Source organism: Lactuca virosa, chromosome 9, assembly GCF_052849685.1.
Source record: "Lactuca virosa cultivar CGN04683 chromosome 9, Lactuca_virosa_CGN04683_v6, whole genome shotgun sequence".
In the NCBI taxonomy this organism is placed as follows: Eukaryota; Viridiplantae; Streptophyta; class Magnoliopsida; order Asterales; family Asteraceae; genus Lactuca; species Lactuca virosa.
The window spans coordinates 121,440,096-121,452,109 of NC_136434.1; the positions used below are offsets into that span (position 1 = coordinate 121,440,096).

General features: G+C 34.4%; 2 protein-coding genes across 2 annotated transcripts; both read right to left on the minus strand.

The window, feature by feature from the left end:
- Positions 1-1,709: 1,709 nt before the first annotated feature.
- On the minus strand, positions 1,710-4,093 carry LOC145135671 (transcription elongation factor TFIIS-like). The gene is made up of 2 exons (XM_079069923.1): positions 3,697-4,093; positions 1,710-2,680 (listed from the first exon to the last, which is right to left on the minus strand). Exons 1-2 carry the CDS (start codon positions 3,877-3,879, stop codon positions 1,874-1,876), a joined length of 990 nt encoding a protein of 329 aa, XP_078926049.1. The 5' UTR covers positions 3,880-4,093; the 3' UTR covers positions 1,710-1,873.
- A 1,092-nt stretch (positions 4,094-5,185) lies between these two features.
- Positions 5,186-7,167, minus strand: LOC145140957 (Rhodanese/Cell cycle control phosphatase superfamily protein). Its single transcript, XM_079074328.1, has 4 exons — positions 6,697-7,167; positions 6,305-6,556; positions 6,105-6,203; positions 5,186-6,023 (listed from the first exon to the last, which is right to left on the minus strand). Exons 1-4 carry the CDS (start codon positions 7,165-7,167, stop codon positions 5,421-5,423), a joined length of 1,425 nt encoding a protein of 474 aa, XP_078930454.1. The 3' UTR covers positions 5,186-5,420.
- Positions 7,168-12,014: the final 4,847 nt, after the last annotated feature.

Sequence of the window (12,014 nt, forward strand, 5' to 3'; positions counted from 1 at the left end):
TAAACCAATAAAACTCAAAGGAAAATTAATAATACCTATATAAATGCATAAATTATACATGTTTTAACATATAATCTAAACAAAGACATATAATTATTAACATAATGGAAACTTACATATAAAAAATGCATCTCATCACCGCTATCGAAAGATATTTTCAGTTTTGGTGGTGTCTGGAATGCTGGTAATCCAAAATGAGAGAGTTTGAAATGAAATCTGAAACGAGTTAAATGGTATATATAGGGGGGACCATATTTTCGGGTCAGATTCATTACCCATAAATGCACCGAATACAAAATTGGGTTCGGAATGACCCATTTCGGACCGAGTGATCATTTTGCAAAAAAAAGTTATTATTATTAAAACATTAAAAAGTAGTTAGATTACTCAATTTCCCTTAAAAATATGACCGGTTAATTGATTTTTTATTAAAGAGCAAAATCGGTAGTTTACTTTGTAAAATTTAAACTTGAGAATGGGGACGAAGTTTATGTAGGGCCAGGAGGGATTGTGCACCCCCCACTCCTGTTTTTTTTTTTCATAACTAACCTTTAACTATTAAAAATTTTACATATTGAGCCTAAAACTATAAATTTTGACTTTGGCCCCTCTTATTCTTCAATTTTTATACATATTTTATTTTTGGCCCCCCCAAATCTACACTTCAAGCTCCGTCACTACTTGAGAAGAAGTCACGTGGCAAAAATGATTCATTTATTAAGATAAATATGATCTGTTAATTGATTTTTCATTAACGGGCAAAATCGGTATTTCACTTTGTAAAATTTTAAGTTTGAGAATAAATCACGTGGCAAGAATAATCCATTTATTAAGATATGGAGATGCGTACTTTGGGTTGAATGAGTTTGAATGAACCAACAAACAGTTACAAGACAAGCAATTATTTATTGTAGTTTACGAACTGATAGAGATGTCTTCCACTCAAATTTCACAGTTAGGTTGTCCGGTATGGTGGACTAAAGGACACGTGACATCCTACGTGGCTAACCAACCCATGCGTGAGCACCGCCCCTGAGTCTAATGGCTTGGTTGTGACGTGGTATCGAAGACAAATGAAGACGACTAATTTGATTGGTTCTTTTTTCTTTCCCTCACATTCTCTCTTCTTTTTGTCTCTTCACTACCTCTCCACTAGTGAGCACCATTTCTACAACGTAATAGATTGGTTGTGGAATGGTTAAATAATGACATGACATCATCTTACTCACAAATCACGTATGAGGATACCCTTCAGCCTTACATATGTACCACAAATTAAAAATAAAAAATAAAAAATAAAAGCTATTATTGTGGAATTGCAAAAACAAGGTCGTCTACTAGAATTAAGAGTGCACACATACTATAATATCGTACAACTTTAAAACAAGAATATATGTGGTTCACACAATCAAAATAATCATGCTAGGTCCACAATTTCTATTAATTTCATGACATGATGTTTACACTTACATTAAGGTCTATATATAGACCTAATATAACATAGGCTTTTTACTTCGATAAAAAATATACATACGGACAAGGTCGATGGAGCATGACCCATTGCAAAATCTCATAATAAACAATAGTAACAGCAGTCCAACACATATTACAAAACTCAACATCATAAGGCACCATTTGTTACGCAATACATGACTTAACATGACAAATTATACTAATATTTAATGGACCGAGATTGACATCAATCGAAGAAAAAGAAAATATACTGATATTTATTGGACTGAGACTCAGATTGACATCCATGGAAGAAAATGAAAATACATAGCCTATTGCGCAAAAACTACCTACAACTACCGCGAATTGAAAAAAAATAACACATCAACCCTAAAAAAACATAAATGACAACTTCCACCCCTCAACAAAACTTCCAATGATTATCACAATTCACACACGTGACAAAAGTCGTCATCGGCTCATCCGCACTTCGTGTCTGCAACTGATAATACGTACACTTCCGTTTCCCACATCTTCCACACCTAAACTGATCTGTAGTCGCCTTCGGTGGGCCCCCACGTTCACAGTCAAACATCGCCTTTTCTTTTATCTTCACATTCTCCATTTGTCTTTCTGTACTCGCCATTTCTTCGGGTGTCAACTCCAAAATTCTCTCCGGCTTCACATGTCCCAACAATATTTTCCTTCTGAAATCCGGATTTTTCGGATCTTTCACATTAAACATTATCGATCGGTATTTAAACTTGTGGGACCCGTTTGATTTCCCCCATTTTTCAAACATTGCTGACTCAACCAATACAGCCACCCGATATGGATCACAACCGTTGATTTCATCCTTTGAATCCTCATCCGCTTCCGTGGAAACTTTGCATAATGCTTCGGCTAAAAGTTCACGGATTTTATCGCGTATGGGATCTTTGCAGTAGACGAGAGAATTCATCTTTGGGGGACCGGAATTGTTCGTTTTGTTTAAGTTTTTTTCGACCTTCGCATCCTCCGTCTTTGGAAGTTTGACAGAATTGGTCCTTTGAGTTTTCTTTTCGGACATTTTCGACCCATGTTCTGATTTTGGAGATTCTTTGGTCTCTGAGTTGTTTTTTAATGTTTCTTTAACTATTATGCCTTTCCAGGTCTCGACTAGTTCAGACGCGAGTGATTGGATCTTTTTTCTTGGGTGTTTTGTTAATTGACGAAGACGTTTCCCTACCTGAAATAGTCACATTTTTGTAAATATTAGAGTATATTACATTTTTGGTCCTTAAGTTTTGTTTTTATGGAATTTTAGTCCCAAAAAGTTTTCTTGCAATTTTCGTCCCTGTTTGAGGTTCTTGTAACACTTTTAGTCCTTATTCCAAATAATATGATTATTTTTGGTTACATCATATAGCTGATTTTTGCAATATTGGTCCCATAATTATACTTACTTTACTTGGAATATAGTTGAAAAACAATAAAAAAGCCACGGATAAAGGCCAAACTTGCACAAGAAAACTTTTTTTTACCAATTTTTTTTTTTTTAAATCAGCAATATAGGGACCAAAAATGTAAAATAATCTAACTACGAACACAAAAGTGGGTAAATCCAAATCCATTCCATATTACCTACTTTTCTAATCAGAATTGGGCGAAAACAAAAGAACGCAGGCTAATTTCAAATTAAGTAACATAAGTTTTCGAGTAAAGTACAAACTTGATCCTTGTGCATAACCAAAAATCACAAATTCTGCCCAAATTTTTAGATCGTCTCAGTTTTGTCCTTATATTTGCATTTTGTTGCAGATATGACCCTTATTACATATAGAATGACTTAAAAGATTTGTACTAAACGAAATACAAACTAAGGATGACAATGGAACAGTTTCAAATTTTTGACAGATTTTGAAATTCTGTGTAAAGCATAGGACCAAATTTGCAATTTACTCTAAGTGTTCCTAAAATCTAATTGAAATTGAGGTAAATCCGAATCGAGATTTTTACTTCTGACCTCTAAATCGAAAACTGGTTTGTTCACAAGGACTTACTTGTTTAATTCGTTCTTTCTCATATGACATTTTGTTTCAATACGATAGCATGTACGTGACATTGCAATGAAATCACAAATCCAAAGCATCAACTTTTCATATATATACTTTTGTTCATATGGTTTACATTATCTCCATTCACAATCTGAAGAAAACCTAATCCTAAAACATAATCATAATTCATATAAAAAACTAAACGTACCTGAGTAGAAACAAGGATTTGATAGTTAACAGGAAATTTCTTAAGCACTTTCAAAGCGTCAAGACATCGATCTTCCTCCGGCGAAGATTCCGCGCCTCCGCCTCCAACAGCCGCGGCGTCCGCTGCTTTTTTCGCCGAATCGAACAGTTCAATTAGCTCCTTCTCCATTGCATATCGCTTCATTAACAAAATGGAGAATGGCCCGGCGAGTGTTTGGTAGTATGGAGAGGGGAAGAGAAACTGGACGTTGATCTACACCGGTGAGTTGATCAGACGATGGAGAAGGAGGAGAGGATCCTTGAAGTTCGAGAGCCTTTTGGACGATACACGTGCAAGAGGTTGGTAATGAGAGGATAGATAGCCGCATGTAATTTTGTAAATTTGGTGGTTAGGGTTTTGGCCGTTGTTGGCGGTGGAAAGGTTAAACGATTTGCACGTGAGATTGGTTGTTGGTGCCACGTGATCCGCCTATTGGGTTTGCCTTAGGCCCAAATCTTTTATGAGTAATATAATTGTTTATCTTATACTCTTAATTTAGCATACATATAAGAAATTTAGGCCCAATTAATAATGAAAAAAAAAAAAAAAAAAAGTTGAGAATCAATATCGGTTTTGAAACTGAGTCGGTTTAAGTTAGAAATCGGTGCTCAATTATTTTTTAATCTAAGCACTTGTATTGTCTTGGATGAGCAAGACTTACTTTTCTAAACAATAAAAGTAGAAAAATATGTTTTGAACACGCAAAGGATCTAGAAATACTTGCCTATTTCTTTTTTATATGCTTTGCTTTATATTTTTGGACTTATAGATGTATTGCAATTTATATTTTTGTAATTTTTAAAATTAAAAAATATAAAAAAAATCGGTTTTTAAAAAACTAGTTTATATAATCCGGTTCCTACTTTTCAAATATTTTTGTTTTGAAACTGGTTTGGATCCGATTCAGTTTGGCAAAAACCTGATTTGATTTTTATTGACCAAAATTTGATTCAGTTTCAAAATCGCTTCACATCCGAAAATAAAAGGGTTGAATTGTGCACCTCTAATCAATAACAATGTTCATTGAATTTGATCAATGTTTTAAAATTGTTGTATCACTTCTCAATACAAAACACACACAAAAAATACATACTATATAGGGTGCCTGGGATCGACTTTTGAAAACTAAAAATATTTTTTGGTAAATATGTTTATTATATTATACATTAGCAAAACAGAGTTTTTAGAAAAAGAAGAAAATTTCTATTAGTATATACAGCAGCAAAAACTAACTAATAAACATTTCGTTAAGTTTTTTGGTAAAAACTGATAATATCTCAACTTCTCAAGAGGAGAGTGTTTGATTGAGAGTGCATTATTGTCCTTTCATGTCAAAAGCCATAAGTCATTTTTTAAAAAGTCATCTATGAATAACTTTCCAGATACTCAAGTAAAGCAGTGTTAAAAAGCTATTTTGTAATTGCGAAACACTTATTTCACTTTATAATAATGGCAAAAACCTAACTTCAATTATGAAAATGGTTTCAACATCAACAAATAGTAGCAAGTTCACAACACTAAAGAGAGCATCATTGTCACAAAAAACATGTAGGCTTGTGACACTAACTAGTGTCAATTGTTCTTAATCTCTTATCTTTGTAATAGTCGCAAAATCCCCTCCTCATTCTCATCATCATTACAAAATAGCCCATTCTTGTCCTGTCCTGGGTCCTGTTCAGTCCAGTCTAATCCAGTCTGACAGTATTTGTTGTTTTTACTTTTACTGGCTTACGACCTTTATCAGGCCCACCAATCACACCCCATGTTTCAAATTGCCTTTGTCGTGCTCTTGCCCTCTCTTTTTCTTCCTCGGATTTTGAAGCATAACAATACGGACACGTAACCCCGTATTCCCATTCTGGAGATTCCATGTCAGCATCACTCACCGGTTTCTTGCAGCCATAACAAAGCTTGAAGTTTCCAGGCACCAATTCATGTTTTACAGACACTCTTTTGTCAAACACAAAACACTCCCCTTCCCATAAAGACTCTGTTTTTGGGATTTCCTCTAAGTATTTCAGTATCCCACCTTCTAAATGATACACCTCTTTAAAACCTTTGTTTAATAAGAAACTTGAAGCTTTTTCACATCGAATGCCACCTGTACAATACATTGCAACACGTGGTGGTGGACATTTTTGTCCTTCCACTTGGGATTCTGATGATGAAAGTTGGAATTCATCATCCACCCAAGATGGGAATTCCCTGAAAGCTATGGTGCGTGGATCTACTGCTCCTTTAAATTTGCCAATTCTTGTTTCATAGTCATTTCGCACATCAATGACAACCTAATATTGCATTATTTACATTATTACCCCAATTGAATAAGCTTCAAGATGAAAAAAAAAAAAATAAGAAGATAGACTTACTGTATCTGGATCAGTGATCAATGAATTCCATTCATTTGGGGTGACATACTTCCCAACTTTTTCAGTAGGTGATACTGATGGCATTCCAAGAGAAACGATCTGTAAAAAGATTAAGGAATAGCTTAGCTTACTAAAATCATCATCAAACACATGATTCGCTGATCTTGTTAGTGTGATTAGTAATAGTAATTAGTAATTACCTCTTTTTTGAGCTTTACTCTCACATGATCCCATCTGAATGGCGCATCTTCTCCTGCAGCTAGTGGAGAACTGCTTGTGTGTCCATGGTGGATAGCTTCTTCTTCAGGACTTACAGGAGACTCTATTTGTCGAAGACCTTTTAAGCGATTATCAGACTGAATGAACTCAAGAACTTTTTCAACTGATTTCCGGATGCCACATATGCTGCCATTGATTCCCTCTGGAGCGAGAATGATACCACCTGAAATGTACTGAAAGGTATAAGTTTGGTGAGGGTATCGGTGACATGGATCGAAAAGGTTGTAATGGAAATAGGCATGGAATCATTCACATTCAATAAATTACATAGCAATTGGACTAGATTCAACAACAATATACGGTGAGCATTTACCAGATTTTCGCATAGGTCTTTCAAGGGTTTACGGAGATCGGCATGGTCAGGAAAATCAGCAAACTTGTAAAAGGACACCACCACAAGTTGAAGCTCCTCCGCGTCTCCTGATTCATCGATTCCGGAAACGGAAGCTGGATTGGCCGCGACGGAGGAAGAAGAGGAAGAAAAGCCATTGGAGATTGTAACGCCTTGAGATAAACCTTTACAATTGATGTGAGGGATCCGTGGACTAGTAAATAGTGGAACAAGATTAGGGTTTTTCATCGAAGATGATGGTGATGAAGAATCGGGATTAGGGTTCATGGTGGCGTAGAGTGAGTTAGAGCTAGGGTTAGGGTTTGATGAAGACGACGATAACATCCTCAGCGGCAGAAAGGCCAGAGGAGATCTTCTTTGACAGCAGCTAAGCACTGGAAAGGATTGCATTGAAACATGTGAACTAATCAGGGGCTTCTCTGTAATTATCATATTCTTGGTTTCATATCAACAGTTTACATTTTACCCCCTAGATTATACTTATAATGTCATTTTTTTGGATATAGAAAAGAATATAGTACTTGAAGGGACAAAGTGCACGTAAAATGATCTAGTTTATATTTTTGAGAGCATAATAAGGAAGGGTATAAATGTCAATTCATATCTAGTAGTGATTAAATCCGAAACAAAATCAAATTATAACGATGATCTGAGTTAAAAAAAATTAATGACCAATCATGCAAATTACCCCAAACCCTAAAGCGTTTTGATATTTTGTTATCTTCCTAAGGAATCGTTTGATAGTTGTTGAATAAGTTAGGGGTGTTTGATTTGGCTTCTAACCGGGTCCAAAGTTGGATTGGGTCCTCAATTTTCAATCAACATGTTTGATTTCCTTTCTAAAACCTTGGATTTGGTCCAATGTGGGACTCGGTCCATTAAAAATCTATTGATTCGGTCCTCAAGAAATATGTGAAGGACTGGGAAAAAAGGCCATAATCTCCGTTTTGCCCGATTTGCTCTCGCTCTCTCGCTCTATTCAACCGCCGACCGTTGTATGCCTCTATTCACACTCTTGATCAAGAATCTGCCACAACATCATCGTCTTTTTCCCCAATGACGAGTACTCCGTTCAGGTTTTCTTTAATCACTATTTGCGTCTATTTGTTCATCAATTTCCTTAATCCATATGTGGTAGATAATCAAGGATGAGCAATTGATTGTAATTTGATAATGGAAATTCACTATGTTTCTAATTTGTCACTCCATGTGTAGTGTGGAATTCAATTTTATCTCAGTCAAATTGAATCATGCTGCTAATCGGAGTTTTTAATCTATTTGTTCTTCGATTTTATCTGGGAATTTTTTGTGCTTCCGTCAATACAGATCCTCTACTTAAGAATCACCAAAATATTGCTTTTGGTTCATCGTCGTTGGCAATGGCGGCGGGTTTGGGATCTACTGAGATAACATATGAAGATGTTGAAGTTAGATCGATAACCATTTACCATATTTGTTGTTAAATTTTGTGTGCTTCTGTCGATGTGGATCCTCTACTTCAGAATCACCAAAATGTTGTTTCTGGTTCATCGTCGTTGGTAATGGCGACGGGTTTGGGGTCTACTGAGATAACGTATGAAGATGTTGAAGTTGGATCGATAACCACTTGTCGTATTTGTTGTTAAATTTAGTAAATTACTAAATTTAACAATAAATACGACAAGTGGTTATCGATCCAACTTCAACATCTTCATACGTTATCCAGTAGACCCCAAACTCGCCGTCGTTGCCATCGACGATGAATCTGTATTGACGGAAGCACAAAAATTCATAGATAAAATCTAAGAACAAATAGATTAAAAACTCTGATTAGCATCATGATTCAATTTGACTGAGATAAAATCAAATTCCACACTACACATGGAGTGATAGATAAGAAACATTGAATTCAATTTTATCTCAGTCAAATTGAATCATGCTGCTAATCGGAGTTTTTAATCTATTTGTTCTTCGATTTTATCTGGGAATTTTTTGTGCTTCCGTCAATACAGATCCTCTACTTCAGAATCACCAAAATATTGCTTCTGGTTCATCGTCGTTGGCAATGGCGGCGGGTTTGGGGTCTACTGAGATAACATATGAAGATGTTGAAGTTATATCGATAACCATTTACCATATTTGTTGTTAAATTTTTTGTGCTTCTGTCGATGTGGATCCTCTACTTCAGAATCACCAAAATGTTGTTTCTGGTTCATCGTCGTTGGTAATGGCGACAGGTTTGGGGTCTACTGAGATAACGTATGAAGATGTTGAAGTTGGATCGATAACCACTTGTCGTATTTGTTGTTAAATTTAGTAAATTACTAAATTTAACAACAAATACGACAAGTGGTTATCGATCCAACTTCAACATCTTCATACGTTATCCAGTAGACCCCAAACTCGCCGTCGTTGCCAACGACGATGAATTTGTATTGACGGAAGCACAAAAATTCATAGATAAAATCTAAGAACAAATAGATTAAAAACTCTGATTAGCATCATGATTCAATTTGACTGAGATAAAATCAAATTCCACACTACACATGGAGTGATAGATAAGAAACATAGTGGATTTTCATTCTCAAATCCCTGACTATCTACGACACATGGAGTAAGGAAATTGATGAACAAATAGACGCAAATAAGGATTGAAGAAAACCTAAACGGAGTACTCGTCGTTGGGGAAGAATACGATGGTGTTGTAGCAGATTCTTGATCGAGAATGTGAACATGGGCATACAATGGTCGATGGTTGAATAAAGCGAGAGAGCGAGAGCAAGTTGGGCAAAACAGAGATTATGTCATTTGTTCCCGGTCCTTCACATATTTCTTGAGTGTAGATTTTTAATGGACCGAGTTCCACATTGGGTCGAGTCTAAGGTTTTAAAGGGAAATCAAACATACCAATTGAAAATTGAGAACCCAATCCAACTTTAAACCCGGTTAGAAGCCAAATCAAACACCACTAAGTCATCCACCCTAAGGATGAGTAGTTTGTACTAAATCCTGATAATGTACTGATACCGTGCCGGAACCGGTACCGAACCAGACCAAATTTAAAAATATGGGACGGTACTCGGTACTCCAAAATCATAAAATTTGGGATTCGGTACTATCGGTACCTGTAACAGTACTAAAAACCGATACCATTCCCGGTACCGATAGCGTTAATTCGGTACGGTACTTGGGATTGACTTTCGATTAAATTCGGCATTCAGAAAATTGGGAATGGTACCGGTTGGTATATCAGTTGGTACCAGTTCCGTCACATGTCCATCCCTAATCCACCCCCTTCCTCTCCTCTCTTATTTTTTTTTACTGTTTGACTCTAACATACAACAATCGATAACCATTATGTCATTTTTGAACAAACAATGAATTTTGATGGTATTATCGGTACAAAGGCATTAATTTAATGACATTCTTTACGTGTACTAAACTTGAATGATATTTTTTCAACAATATTGATACTTTGGTACCTCGTAAATCATTTTCCTGTTGTGAAAGACTTCAAAATGGAAGTTTTAACACTCCAAATGAAATTAATAAGGATCCAAGCTTCACCTAGAAGCTTAATGAGCACAAAAAGCTCAATTATTGCACGGAATTGTATGAAAATATTATTATTCTTGAGTGGAACACATTTGATAATTTCGTTATTTAGATGATTAACGAAAACATATAATTTAATTTATAATATAACAATTTCATCGTATTGTACTAGATTGTAACAAATTCAAGTTCTTTTCAAACTAGACTTTGAATTCGTTGTTTGGAGCTTGAGCTACTGAAAACTTTTTAGTTATTCGCCAACTATATTTAAAGTTAAAAAACAAAAACTGTCTGAATGTCAGTAAATGAAGTGTTAATTAATTGTTTGTGTTTGATTTACATGTGAGTGTTCTACTACTTGTTCTTTACCTGAAAGCAAAGACAGGATCACTATGACACTCCACATGAAGGTTTGAGTTTTGGACCACAAAAGCTTCATTTTAATGTGTTGTCGTCTCGAGCGGGCTCAAATAAAGTAGGCCGGCCAAATTGGTGGAATCACTTTCATATCAACTTTGTTTTCTTTTTTTCCTACACTTTTTTTTTTTTTTAATATTATTGTGTTTGTGTTGGAACTTTGTTATTAGAAATAAGCATCTGGGATTGGTCCCATATAGAAAGAGAAAACCATTTTTTTTATCTTATAACGTTTTTCACATGTAAATTATTAAATTGATAAAGTAATGAGTGAAACATTTTGAGCTTGGATTGTGGTGTTCCACTACTAAAATGAGGTTTATATATATATAACCCGTGGGAACCACGGTTACAAAATTAGTTTAATTTTTATAGCAAAAATTCATAATTAGTAATCAATTATTTTAAATAAATAATTTTAAATAACCTATTAATTAACAGATATACCAAAATTTTAAAATTAGTTATAACTTCAAATTTAACATATAATTAAAAAAGTAAATGTTTCTATGAAAAGTTTAAAATCAATTATTTAAAACTTTAACGTCATTAAGTGTGATAGTAATTTGCCTAATATATCTCATTGATATATGACATAATATTAATATGGAGTACTATTAGAATGACACATGGCAAAATGAGATTAAAACTATTCTTTTATTAGTATATATATATATATATATATATATATATATATATATATATATATAATTTTCAATCTAAAACATTAATTTTCAATTAATTTATAATTATGAAATTTTGTTAATTATTGAATTAATTGTTTGGCGGTTTTTCCGGTAGTTAATTTCGATTGGTGGTTGATAACCTAAATCAGAAGGATATATATTGACGTACTGTGACAAAATTTTAAAGCATAGAATACACACAAGCAAACATATATTCTCTTTTAAATTCGTTTTTACATACATGGGGGCATGGTGATATTCGCCATATTCAAGATCAATTCTTGAACTGATAGTTTTCTCATTGATACAGATCTTTTGCGAGAAATTTATGTCTTAGGACTACAATTACGTTTCTTGTAAATCGACTCATTGTAATACATATTTTAGTTTTGCTTGTTTTTGTTTTTTAGTTTTGTAAGAACCAAGATTTTTGGGCCTTTAGAATTGTAGAATGTTATAATTTGTGGTAAGAGGCATTTTGGTCCTTTTGGTAATATTGGATTTGTAGAATGTTAAATGATGCATATTATGTAGTTATTTGATGTTTAGAAGTAATGAAAATGTGTTATGTTATTGAGGAATGGAATTGGAATTGATAGATATAAGTTTGGGTATTAAATGCATTGAAAAGAAATGGGATTG